This window comes from Pseudorca crassidens, chromosome 15 (genome assembly GCF_039906515.1).
Source record: "Pseudorca crassidens isolate mPseCra1 chromosome 15, mPseCra1.hap1, whole genome shotgun sequence".
Taxonomy (NCBI): Eukaryota; Metazoa; Chordata; class Mammalia; order Artiodactyla; family Delphinidae; genus Pseudorca; species Pseudorca crassidens.
This window is the reverse complement of record NC_090310.1, coordinates 79058635-79072609: the sequence shown is the minus strand read 5'-3', so window position 1 is coordinate 79072609 and position 13975 is coordinate 79058635. Positions and strand designations below refer to the sequence as shown.

Here is a 13975-nt window from a genome sequence, read left to right as displayed (position 1 = left end):
CTCTCTGTTGAGCACTGCGTGACAAATGCGGAGAGACTGTCTTTTCTTAGAGACAGATCTCCCTGAAGCACAAGTTCAATCTCAAATGCCTGTCTTCTTGAAAAACGGAGGCGGTATGGCAAGGTGACCAGGCAAGTAAAGTCTGATGTCATCATTTGATGGACTGTTACACAGAGATGCAAAAGAAAGTGCAGATGCATACGACATGGTTAAATCTCAGACATAAGGTTGAGGAAAACTGTGACATGTACATCTCGGACGGTTTTATTTATACAATGGTCAAAGCAGGCAAACCCAGGCTATAGTGAGAGAAGGCAGGCGAGCGGGTCCCCCTGAATGAGGGTTATTGGCTGGGGAGGGCCACCAGAGAACCCTCTGGCAGGATGGAAACATTCTGTATCTTGATTGGTTGGCTACACGGTGCATACATTTGTAAAAAGGCACGAGGTGTGCTTCTAATATCTGTGCATTTGACTGCATTTAAATGATGTCTCAGTTTGAACCCCAGCTCTGCCCCTGACTGTTTTTGTGACTTTGGGTGAATCCTCGCGCCCCTGAGTCTCAGGGCCCCCCTCTGTAACACAGAGGAGTTGATGGTTCCGGCTTCCCAGGGTGCTTGTAAACCCCAGAGAGAGAGGTAATACACGGGAAAGCTCCAGGCGCAGTGAACGACTAAAAATAGGAAGGTCTTTGAACTTCTTAAAAGCGCGAGGGCCCCATGGAATGACTTGCAACCGGTTCTTTCTATCCTAATTTGAGGACAGAGGTGAGTTCCCATGTCTGCCAGATGCCTGGGCCCTGCTGCCCCCATCCAAAAGCTGACCTTGAGGCACATGGGTTGCAGATTCCATACATTTCTCTGGTTCTCTCCAAGAGGAATACGTGTCAGCCTGCGGGTGCGTGTGTTTTTGCAAACAGCCATGCCAGTAGCCAGTCTGTAAGGCTCGGTGCTTGCAAATTGTCCCGGGTCCTGGATCCTGTGTTCCAGGCGCCTGGCCTCATGGCAGGCTGCCTGGGAGGCAGGACCGAGCCCTCCTTTCTGCCCTGTCTGGAGAAGGCAGACAGCTGCCTTAGCTGGGGCAAGGTCAGCAAAGAGCATAGCGTTCAAGGTGGCTTTTTCTCGTGGCTGACGAGACAGGATGGTAAACTGCCTTTCTTCCCTTTCTGGCATTTCTGGACCTGACTTATCTGGATGGAATTTCTCACCTCTCATGCCCTGCTTCTGGACACGTCATCTCTGAATGATGGGTGTGACAACCTGATTCTCCGTCATTATTAATACACACGATTCATTGATTGGGAATCCAATTACTGTTCATCATTTGTGCATGGTGGGGACAGTAGGGGCATGGGGGGCCCTTTGGAAAGTTTGCTAAGTGCTGAATTTATTACTTGAAGCGCAATCTGTAATTTTTCAAAGAAGGTCTTTCCTGTAGGTGGTGCAAGCTGCCGGATGAAAAATCCATCCACCTTTTGCTCCTCTTGGCGTTTCCTGCAGCCCCCAACACAAAGGAGGTTATGAGAGTAGTGGGATGGAGGGAGGCAGGATTCCTTCCCTCCATCTTCCCCCCTGTCCTCTGGCTGCACATGTACAGTGCCAGGTTGTGGCATCCTAATGCTGCCATGGCAACAGACTGTGATGTCTCAAACCCAGGGCCCGGAACTCACACCACCTTGGGGTGTCAGCTCATTGAGAGGTGGGTCTATCACCTCAGACAGGGATGGACTGCAGCTCTGGGGCCCTGCTGCCAGCCTGAGGGGCGTCTGGCCTCCAGGCCATGCCCTGGCTTCTCTCTTCCGAGTCGTTCAAGCCTGAGAGCACCGGTTCGTGCGGTCCCTTCCCCCTTCCCCAAAGGACAGATGCCTCATGTAGGTTCCTTAGCTGGGTTTCTATTTTGGTCATTCTATTCTGCTTCCTGAAAATCCCACCCACCTGTCGTTCTAGGCGGAGAAGATGTTCTCTTGCTGTTCCTTTTTTCAAAAGCGATCTGTTGGCTGGTGAGTTGGTGCTGGCGGCTGTCTCACACTTGGCCGTGTGTCCTTAAGGGTGAGCAACAGGCCCGCCAGAGGCTCCCAGAGGGCAGGCACTGGCAGAGAGCTCCTTGTGGCCTGAGTGGGATTTTTAAATAATCGTTGACTCAATCCTGGGGCAAATGGAGGGATTGTGAATATTCCAGAAGAAAGGAATCCGTGTCTTTAGTTGTCTAGGGCAGCCTACCTCATGATGGGGCTCCAGAGCAGTTCCTATTCAGGGGACACCTCATTTCTATGTGTTGGAATTAAGGTATCGCCATCCAGGAAATATCCCCTTTCATGTGTTACGCGGGTGGAGGAGCTGGGTGGGCTGCCTGAGACTGAATCTGGCTCTGCCACTTAGAAGCTGTGTGACCTTGGGCAAATTAATCACCCTCTCTGAGCCTCACGTTCCCCATTTATAAAATGAGGAAACTCTATCACCTGCTTCGTAGGCCTTTTGTAAGACAAACATTAGTATATGCTAAGTGCATACATAGTGGTTCTTGGTATAAAGTATAGGGTAGAGATGTGTTAGTGAGAATCATTTTTGTTACTGCAGCTAGCTCACTGTGTCACTAACATTTTAGTAAGATTTAGTTGATACCCCAGGTACCCCAGAAGAGGGAGTACAAAGCATGGAGTGGAGGGGGTGTTCAGGCATTCTTTACCTACTCCACATATTTTCTGAAGGCTAGCAGAAAAAGACAATTCCCAAAGTGCTGACCAATCCATTTTATTTTTATAAAAATTTCTTCCCTTTTTCTTTTTTAATGCTTTGGAAGGCACTTGGGGGCCAGTGTGTGTCACACTTTCAAGTTGTAAAATAAGGCAATGAAAGCAGAGCAAGGGGAGAATTTTCACTTAGAAGATCGTTCGTTCCATAACGATAATACGAGTAGACTGGAAGGCCCCATTTCCTGAGTGTTTATTTTGTGTGTTTTGGGCTTCATGTGGATAAGGTGAAACGTCAGGTGGGTATTGTCACCAGCCTCAGCAACTGTGTTATACACGGGGACTCAGAGGTCCCCCAGGTCACACAGCTGGACGGGGGGTGGGGGAGAGGGGTGAAGCCGTGGAGCTGGGCGCCCCTAGCACTATGTACGGACCGAGACCCGGACCTCAGTTCAGACGCCTTACTAGGGCAGGGCTGGACTGGCCTCCCCAGCAATCTTGTCTTGCGGTTTTGGGAAGTGGTCAGAGATCTCCCCAAATATTCATGGGGCCTAGATGTTGGGGTGAGTACCTGGGAACTTGATGGAAGGAAGGGCGAGGATAATTCGACCTTCAGATGTCTGCTGCAGAAATGATTTACCTGCCGGGGCTGACGGGGAGCAGAGGTCTCATTTCTGAATCAGTTCAGGTTTGACTCGTGGATGGATTTTCCCAACATTCTTCTGGGCCTTGGCTACGTGCCGCGCCCGGAACTGTAGGGCCTAGAGCAGTGGTTCCCAGCTGCGGGTGATTCTGCCTCGCAGGAGAAATTCGGCAATGCTTGGAGATGCTTCTGGTTGTTCCAGCTGAGAGAGGGGAGGGGATGCTACTGGCATCTAGTGGGTAGAGGCCAGGGCTGCTGCTAAACATCCTACAGCCTCACAGTGAAGAAGTCTGCAGCCCCCAGTGTCAGTAGTTCTGAGGTTGAGAACCCCTAGTGTCAGGTCTGCTGGGTTCAAGCTGTGAGACCTCGGGCGAGTTAATTCGCCTCTTTGTGCCTCAGCTAACCCATCTGTAAAAGGGGAGCAAACAGCGCCCATGTCCTAGGTTGTGAGAATTAAATAATTTACTGCATGTAGTGTGTTTACAACAGAGCCTGGCAGATAAATTCTCAGCACATGTTAGCTGCTGCTGCTGTTGTTATTATTATGATTATCGGCCTTTATCTGCCTTCAAAAAGCTCACTGTCTAGTAGGGAGACAGACAAGTGAATCTATACTTGATAGACTTCACTACACGACTCCTCAGGTTCTGGCAACACTACAGAGTCTGTAGTGTCTGATCCAGCCTAGGGAGGGCTTTTAGGAAGAGGTTGCCCAAGTGAAATCTTGATGGACAAATAGTGGCTTGCTAGGTAAAGTGAGGACAGGAGGTATGGAAGGGTGTTCTGGGCATGGGGAACAGCATGTGCAAAAGCATAGAGGCACAGAGGACTGAGAGCAGCAACCTCTGAATCCCTCATCTCTGCCTCCACCTTCTGCCTCTTTCGGAATCCTGATGCCTCGAGTGTGGGCTGGGTACCTCGCACGGCAAGTGGGACGGTTTCACGGGCCGCCCCAATGAGTACATTGCATACGCGGGTCATCCCCTTGGCAGGGCACCTTCTCTTGAGTCAGGAGTGAGGCCTCCGTCAGGTGCTACTGTGTCTTTAACGCCTTTCTTTCTGATACTTGCTGTTTCCTCCCCCAATTCCAACTTTAAAAAAGGCAGACTTTCTGGGGTCGTGGAAATGTCCTGCGTCATGATTGTGGTAGTGACAAGGGTGTAGAACATCTGGCAGAAACTCACTGAACTCTGCCCTCAAAATCTGTACGTATAAATGATACCCTCATTTAAATAAAGAGCATCAAGGAGGAAAAAAAGTGGGCCTCAGGCTCAGAGCCTTTGGCTAGCAACAGCGTCTCGCTTGAATTTAGTAACTTTTATTTTGATTGTAGTTTTACCCTACCTTCTATTTATGGAAGTGACACTGATTTTCCATTTGTGGTATGGGTGTAAAGTTTCCGTAAAAAAAAAAAGAAAGTAATAGGCGAACGAATTTAAATTGAAATATTAAGTGAATAATATTCACTGGTGGTGCATGAATACAGCAAAGATCATGCAAGTGGTAAGAAGAGCAAGCTTTCTGGAAACCCTTCTGAGAGAATGTGGTGCTTCTGAGATGAGACGAGCTTGGCCCAGTGCTGTGCGGGCGGAGCGAGGGAGCTCTCTGCAAGGGTGGCGGTTGTTTACGGAGAAATACTGGAGAATCCTAGCTATTTAAAGAAATATTTTAATCATGAGCCTTTTGTCTGTGAGAATTACTGTCAAATACCCAGGGGAATGAGAATTAAATGATTATAAATTACCTCCATATTACTTGCTTGTGGGTAAACTTTCAAAATCTTGGGGAGAGAAAAGAAAAAGAAACTCTGCTGCTTGGATTAATTAAAACCAATATAAATGCTTTAAATGCTTTTGCTCAGCAAACTGGCCTTTCTCTTTTTCATTGCTGCCCCGGAGTGTGAGTGATGTGTGTTTTTATGGCAAAAAGTTTCTGTGACTTTCACATCAGCCCCGAGGGGGTGTTTCTGATAAGATGTAATGCAGTTTTTCTGATAAGGCCGGAATTCTTGCTAAGAGGCTTTCTGTGTTTTGTTTTGCTGGTTCGCAGGGCAATGGATTATCAGAATGTTGTCGGACACGGATTTGACCTGGATCTCTTCCTAGATGAAAAATCTGTGCTCTGTTACCTGCCAGGAAGGCTGTGTGTGTGTGTGTGTGTGTGTGTGCACGCGCGCAGGCACAAGTACAAGTTTATATTGAACTGCAGCTTTACAAGAACTCTAGACCCTACAGACTCTAGTTAGAAAAATGAAAGGACGTCAGAGCCAGAAGCAGCCAAGGAGACCGATCTGGTTTAACGCCGTCCGGTTACAAATGAGGAGGTTGAGACCTAGAGTGGGTGGGGGACTTTTCCAAGGTCACACAACTAGTTAGTGGCAGAGTAGGACTAGAACGCAATTTCCTGCTTCCTAAACCAGGTGTCATTGCTATATATCATGTTATGTCACCCCCCCCTTTAAAATAAACAAAATAAAAACATGTGCCTTTTGGAAATTATCTTTCTATTCTCAGTGTAGTACAGAAGTCAGAGTCTCCTTTCTGCCTCTGCCCCTAATCACTTAGCTCTTCTCCCTGGAGGAAATCACTGTTACCTGTAACTTCCAGGGAAAGCCTGTGTACCCATAAGCATTGTGTGTGTGTGTGTGTGTGTGTGTACACACTCACCCTCTGTTTCTATCCTGTGCATACTGTGTGCATCTTCAACAGTATCTTGTGGTCATTCTATATCAATGTAAAAAGAACCTTTTCAGCCCTTTTTGTAACTGTATTGTATCTCACTGTGTGAATGACAGAATTTAACCCATCCCCAGCTGATGGACCGTAGGTTGCTTCCAGTCTTTGGGGATTATAAACAGGGCTGGACTGACTAAACTTATGCATACCTGATTTTGCACATGTGCTGGACAAATTTCTAAAAGTGACATTGCTTGATTCCAAGTATACGTGCGTTTGGAATTTAGATAGATATTACCAAATCACCCTCTCTTAAGGTTATGTCTTTCTACCGTTTGTTTTGGATGTTAGCATCTTTGAGGAGTAGTTTAAATATGTCATGCTTTGTTCAGCAGACCGACAAATATTTTTGGAGGGCCTGCTTTGTGGCAGGTCCTGTCCAGTCGTTAGGAATACAGTGGGGGTGGGGTGGGGTGGTGAGAGAGTCCTCATGGAATTGACTGATTGTGGAGGTGGGGCTGGGAGTTGGGGGAGAGGCAGATGATAAGTTAACTACAGAATTACTGAATTGGAATTGTGAGAAGTGCAGTGGAGCAGAGCAGGGAAGTGTGAGTGGGGTCTGATCTCGTCAAGGTCAGAAGGACTTCTGAGAGCATACTTTAGCCAAGCTTCAGGGAAGGAGCAGTTTTAGTTACGAAGAGGGCTGGGTGGGGGAGGAGTTGTTGAGCAGAGGGACCAGCAAGTGCAAAGGTCCTGAGGCAGAAAGGAGCTTGGCATTTTCTGAGAATGACAGCCAGTTTGGCTGGAGTCCGGGGAGAGAGGAGAGGGGAGAGGGGAGAGAGAGGCAAGGCTAGAGGGGCAGGCAGAGGCTCGACCGGGCTGACCTAGTTGAGGTTGTTTATCTTGATCCTAGGAGCTGTGGAAAGCCATTTCTGAACTCTCACCTGGGGTGGGGCACCACCTGAACCCTATGAGATCAGCTCAGCTGAACCACTCCAGGATGGCCCAGAAAGGGCACCAAGGAAGTGGAGGATCACCTGTGTGCACCAACCAGCTCTTCTGTTACAGGGCAGAAGCCAGCCACAGGCTATGTGCAAACAAATAGGGGCGGCTTTGTTCCAATAAAACTTTACTTCCACACGCAACCTGTGGGCCAGCTTTGGTCCAGGGGCTGCAGTTTGCCTGCCTCTGATCGAGCAGCATGCGATTCTCTAAACAGATAATATCTGATGTGATGTGAGCTGCTAACAGGTGTCAGTGGAGAAAAGATGGCAGGGAAATGGGGTGGAGAATGACACAGCGGTGGGGATGGGCCTAAGGAGCTGCTGAATGAGCAGGCATGTGAAGGAATTAAGGGAAGCAGCCAGGTGAAGATCTTGGGGGGAGACTTTCTAGGGAGAGGGAGCTCCACAGCAGGAGCTGCTTGAAGAATCGTGAGGATGTCAGCAGGGCTGGTGCCGAGTCAGCTTGGGGAAAAGTGGGGCGAGTGGGAGTAGTGAGACAGGCCAGGGCTAGGGGACGAGTGTGTTAAGGACTGTCCTGGGGACATCTAGGGAAGCCTTTAAAGTGGGTTTCACTTTACAATGGACATTTCCATAGAGGGCTACGTGAAGAGCAGACCATAGAGGGTGAGTGTAGAAACGGGGAGACCAGGGAGGAGGTGACGGCAACAGTCCAAGTGGAAGAGGGTGGCGGGAGGTGGTGACACATGAGTTTAGTTTACATTTTAATAGAGCGGTCAGGCTTTGCTGATGGATTGGATGTAAGGTCACGAGAGAAGAGTCGAGGCTGACCCAAGTAACGACAGAGAGGGTGGAGGGGCCTCTGTTGAGCTGGGGAGCTTGCAGGAGGGGCGGGGTGTGGGATGGTGGGAGCAAATAGCTAGTTCCCTCTTTAATCTCACTCTCCAGCCACGGGTTCTTTCGAGGTGGCAGCAGAAGCCTGAGCTAGGTGGCCACGATTAAAGAACAAAATTGGATCATTCTGTATCCACTGATTTTACTCGTTTGGGAGGCTCTATAGCTATGGCTCTGTCTTTTGGGGGCCAAGTAGCTTTTCTGGGGGATTTCTAATCCTGTTCATTCTGTATTTGGGTGAATCTCTTCCCCTCCCTGGACCTCAGTTTTCTCATCTGTAAAATGGCCCAAGATGAGATATGGCTCAGGGGTTCTGGTTGTAAATTAAGTCACTTTTTTACATGTGGGCATAAACCTTTGGGATTTGAACCCAGAGCTTCATGGTCTCCAGAGCTGCTGTGGCCTCCCCCTGCATCTTGTAGCTGTATCATACAGGTAGAAAGAGCAGATGGGCCTAGGTCAGTGTTTTTCAAACTGTGGGTCATGACCCACTGGTGGGACAGGAAATCTGTTTAATGAGTTATGACCAGAATTTAAACAAAATAACCCCAGACAGGAGGATAGATAAGAGTGCATCATACGTAGCAGGGTAAGTATTGTTTTGGGAAGCTTTTGTTTCAGTTGCCAGTGAACATGATGGTGTGAACTGAATTGTGAAATCAAATCACATTTCTTTTAAGGGTTTCACTGAAACAAAAGTTTGGAAGCCGTTAGCCCAGCCAGCCATGCAGGTCTCCGGCTGCTGCTGCATGGCTTGGACCAGCTGTGCTCGTGCACCTGCACTAAAATCCTTCCGCTTTGATCTCTCCGTTCAAGGAATCTGGGATGAAGTGGCCTCACTTTCCTTCTGTGAGGGACGGAGTTTCTAGCTCGGGTTTGGTGTGGCGGGGATTAAAAAAATAATAATAATAACAGGAGACAAACCCAATCTGGGATTGCTCTGCGTCCGGAGTTGTGTTTTAGAGGCTTAAAAAGACCCCTCCCTCCCCCCTTCTCTTTCCAGAAGAACCGAATGCACATAAGGTCGCCAGCCCACCCTCCGGACTCGCATACCCCGATGATGTCCTGGACTATGGCCTCAAGCCATACAGCCCCCTAGACAGTCTCTCTGGCGAGCCCCCGCACCGGTTGGGAGAGCCGGATAGGGTAGGGCCCCAGAACTTTCTGTGCCCTGCCAAGCCAGCGGGGGCCTCGGGCCTGAGCCCTCGGATCGAGATCACTCCATCCCACGAACTGATGCAGTCAGGGGGGCCCTTCCGCATGAGAGACACTGGCCTCGTGGTCGAGCAGCCGCCCCTGCCGGGGGTGGCCGCCAGCCCGAGGTTCACGCTGCCCGTGCCCGGCTTCGAGGGCTACCGCGAGCCGCTTTGCTTGAGCCCCGCTAGCAGCGGCTCCTCTGCCAGCTTCATTTCCGACACCTTCTCCCCTTACACCTCGCCCTGCGTCTCGCCCAATAACGGCGGGCCCGACGACCTGTGTCCCCAGTTTCAAAACATCCCTGCTCATTATTCCCCCAGAACCTCGCCAATAATGTCACCTCGAACCGGCCTCGCTGAGGACAGCTGCCTGGGCCGCCACTCGCCCGTGCCCCGTCCGGCCTCCCGCTCCTCGTCGCCTGGTACCAAGCGGAGGCATTCGTGCGCGGGGGCCTTGGTTGCCCCGCTGCCCGGAGCCTCACCCCAGCGCTCGCGGAGCCCCTCGCCGCAGCCCCGGGACGACGGCGCCCCTGCCGGGTACCCCCCCGCGGCTGGCTCTGCCGTCCTCATGGATGCCCTGAACAGTCTCGCTGCCGACTCACCCTGTGGGATCCCCCCCAAGATGTGGAAGACCAGCCCCGACCCGTCGCCGGTGTCCAGCGCCCCGTCCAAGGCTGGCCTGCCCCGCCACATCTACCCAGCCGTGGAGTTCCTGGGGCCCTGCGAACAGGAGGAGAGGAGGAACTCAGCCCCCGAGTCCATCTTACTGGTGCCACCAACTTGGCCCAAGCAGCTGGTGCCCGCCATTCCCATCTGCAGGTGAGTCAGGCTTTGAAAACGATTTATTCCATGGTCCAGTTTTAAGAGAAGGTTTTCTGGTTATGAGCATGGGATTCAGAGTTGGCTAGACTGGTCTTAAATCCTGGTTTTCCATTTACTGGCTGCCAGACCTTGAAAAGGAAGTTAAATTCTCTGGGAAAACAAAACAAAACAAAACAAAACTCTGAGCTGCAGTTTTCCCGTCTGTAAAATGGGTGTAAGTGTCCCTGACTTCCTGGGTGGTTGTTAGGAGGATGCAGTCATAGGATGCATGTGATTGCTCATGAGACACTGAGCTCATTCATGCATTCGCTTATTTAACAAGTATTTATCAAACACCTACTGTGTGCCAGGCACTGTTACAGGTGTTGGGGAGACAGTGTGAATAAAATGGGAAAACAAATTCTGCCTTCGTGGAGCTGACATTCTAGTAAGCTCAAAGCAAGCCTGAACATGTGGAATTTGCTGTCTTATTATAAGAGGAATTGATGTTTGTTGGCATCTGCTATGTGCCCCAGTATTGCAATCAGTGATATGGAGGTCTTCAAAAAATGTGGGAGCCATAATCCTCAGGGAGCTTAAAATCTTGGCAAGCTGAAGAGATGCATGAATAGCAGCATGTAGGCTTGGGGTCTCCAGGGATGGATCGGAGTCCTGACTCTGCCACTCACTGGCTGTGTGATCATGGGCATGTCTGCTGCTGCCATCCTGCTGTGCCCATAACAGACATCACTAATCATGCAGGGCCCTCTTTCTCATTGAGCACCTTTTTGATGCCGTGCCCAGGGCAGACATTGCTAATCAATCAGGACCTTCATTCTCACTGAGCACCTTTCTGGGCCTTGGTTCATTTCCTGTGAGATGAGGATGATAATAGTACCTACCACATGTTTTGTTTGTTAGTTTGTTTTTTTAAGGATTAGGTGAGATAATATATATCAAACTCTTAGCATAGAACCTACATAGGTAAGAGCTCATGAGAGAGACAGCTGTTATTGTTATTGGGGAATCTTAACCTTATAGAGGAAGCACTTTGTTGCTTCCTCACTGATGAGCCATGTGCTAAGAGATTGAGTCCCCACTAGCTGTTAGAGTGATGAGAGCGACAATAATAATCACCAACATTTCAGGATGCTAGCTGTGTGCCAGGCACACTTCTAAGTACTCTCTCTGGATTATTTCATGTTATTCTCACATAAACCTGGTCTGGTTATATATTTATCTTCATTTTGATACTAAGGAAAATGAGGTACACAGATTAGGAGCAGAGATTATTTTATCTGTTTTATTAGGTGAAGAATCTAAGCTTTATGCTATTCCCGTTATCCCAATGGTTTTCAAAGTGTTATTTGCTTGTAGCCAATGGAAGCCTCTTCTTTTCAAATAAAATGTTGAATGCCAAAATAGGTAATGTAGAGCCGTTTTGATTGATGTGGGGTTGAGAGTAGCCTAGGGTCCTGTCCACTGGGCCTGGCCTCCCCACGCCCACCTGCCCCCAACCCCGACCGAAATGGACTGAATGGAGCTTCTGGTCTGATGTTTCCTCCAAAGCAGGTTCTGAGAACACTAGTGCCCTCATAGGTCAGTCAGTCCCTTAAGGAAAGGAGTTTCTGGGTTTACTAGAGTTTAATAGATACCTTTGTGGAGGGGCCGCTCCCCGCTGTGGACAGAATGTGCGGTGGTTTCAAAGGCCATCTGATCACGGAGTTCTGAGACTAAAGTTTCCTGCAGCCATCTTAGGAATGCTGATCGAGATCAACGCCTGGTGCAGGTTGAGAAACGGGGGCTCAGAGAGGTGAAGTGGTATGCCCATCAGCACCCAGCTAGTTCACGACCAAGTTGGAAATCAGAATTCGAGATTCCTGACTCCTTGTTATTTCCGGCCAACTCCTTGATCCGTCTCCAAAACGTGACTTATTTGGGAGTGAGGAGGATCATTAATATAAAATACGATTGTGAGGCATTTATCTGAGACTTTATTGTGTATAAAATCTTTCCCTCTCCATTATGTGGCTTGATCTGAGAGGTTCTGTTGAGTTAGAGTCCTTTAGTCCCTAGCAAGTGCCAATCTGTGCCAGCCAGTGAGATATTTGCAAGAATTTTCTATTCGATTGAGAAGATAGGGCATTCAGAGAAGTCTCCCGATGATAGTTATCCCAGGGAGTGTGGATAACTCAGCAGGGGGCTGGAATTCAAATGCAGGATGTCAGACTGGCTCCAATGGTCTGAGTCTTAAGATTATATTTCGGTTGTCAAACACCTATTCCAGAACCACACAAGATTAGAAGTTGATACTTAGGGATATTCCATTGAATCTTCTATTCACTAAATGTTTTGATTCATACAAGGGTGGAGTGATTTTTTTCATGAGCCTTATTTTGCTAACTTTAGAAAATTTTAACTTGCATACATGAGAATAAGAGTATTTAACACATATGGCACCTTGGATGTAGACAGAAGCTTGAAGGCATCTTGGAACTGTAACTGAGGTAGAAATAAAGGCACTTTGGACACCTGAGACTTCAGAGTTAAAGGGGCTTCAGGAGGCAATGTGGTTATAAAGAAGGGCTGGAGATTTCCTTGCATAGTGAGGGTGGAATCGTAAGTTGGATTGTATGTTCAGGTTCAGCTCTGGCACTGATGGAATTTGTGGGGCTGCTGCCCCCCTCCACTCTCCCCTTGGAATTGCTGTAAGAGAGAAGGGATAGAATTGGCCTCACTGCAAATGTTTAATTAAGTCCAGTTGATAATGTTAGCTTCTAGCAGTTTTGGGCTTAGCAGGAAAGACTGTCCTGATTAGATTAATGTTTTCTCCTGCATGTGAAAAATCAGGACATAGTGACACAAATCCATGCATTTGTAACTTCAAAGCTACTTTGAACATACGGGTGTTCTTTGAAATAAAACTGCTTGTTCACTCATCCATTTATCCTTCCATTCATTCGTCCGCCCACCCACCGAATATTCACTGACGACCTAGCAAATGTCAGGCATTGCTCTAGACTCATTCCATCAATGAGGTATTTTCTTGGGCCTATTTTAAAGAAATGAATAAGATAAGAGACAATGTAGAGATGTGGAAGGAGCACTGGACCGGGAGTCAAGAGACTTAAGTTGGAGCCTTGGCTGTGTCTTGCTCTGTGATCTTGGGAAAATGTCTCTAGGTTCTTTTGGACTCTGAGTGAATGGTCTAGATAGATTGTCAAGACGTCATTCACCTCTTCAGTGACCTAATACTAACCTCATATCAAGTACCTGATGTGTGTGCTGGGTAGGGTTGAGACTGTATAATAAAATGAAACTTAATGTCATGCCCTCAAAGATTTGACAAATTCAGATGCCAAAGCGTACATATCCAATACCGTTAATACTGTAGTCAGATTGTCTACAGGAAGTAACTATTTATTTGAAATATACACTATATTACATGAAAAAATAATTATAGCTAATATTTATTGAGCAGTTATTGTGCTTAAGCTCTTTATATGATCTCAGTATCCCCATTTCACAGTTGAAGGAGACTAAGGCCTAGGGAGATAGAGGCATTTGCTCTAAGTCACACAGGTAGTTAGAGGTGGAGCTGGGACTTGAACTTGGGTGTGTAACTCCAGTCATGCTCTTGACCTTTACTCCTCATTTAATTGTAGGAAGTCTGAGTGGTTTGGCTCATCCATACCAAAACCAGACACCTCTCTGTGGTGAGATGTTCTACACTTGACCCAAGAAGTAATGATTGTGACTGGGAATGGCCTGTCCCTAAATTTACTTTTAATTGAGACATCAGACATAGAAATAAGAGCTAGAAAAACTCTCAGATGTCATCTAGTCCATTTGTGGTTACAGGATACTAAGGATAAGAAAGATGAAGTTGCATACCTAATGTCACATGGCAAGTTTGTGACACAGTGGGGCCCCTGATTTCTATTTCAGTGTTCCTTCTCCCACACTTACTCCTTGGGAAAAGAAAAACATCCTGGATAAGGGATGTTCTTTAGAGGTGAGAGGTGATATTCTTCAAAATTTCCAGAGGAAAAGAAGTTACAGTGGTTCAGAACGTGCTAGAACAATCATATCGTGAACTTAGCTTCATAAACTGAG

The 13975-nt window shown here is 48.0% G+C and overlaps 1 protein-coding gene across 7 annotated transcripts in view; it reads left to right on the top strand.

Moving 5' to 3' along the window:
- Positions 1-13975, top strand: part of NFATC2 (nuclear factor of activated T cells 2) — a 187654-nt gene that overhangs the window by 51947 nt on the left and 121732 nt on the right. For 4 of the 7 annotated variants that reach the window (XM_067708470.1, XM_067708471.1, XM_067708468.1 and 1 more), the window contains exon 2: positions 8866-9877. In XM_067708470.1, the coding sequence (XP_067564571.1) occupies positions 8866-9877 (1012 nt within the window). The remainder of the gene's footprint in view (positions 1-8865; positions 9878-13975) is intronic. The other 3 variants (XM_067708473.1, XM_067708472.1, XM_067708474.1) reach the window with 1 other exon arrangement.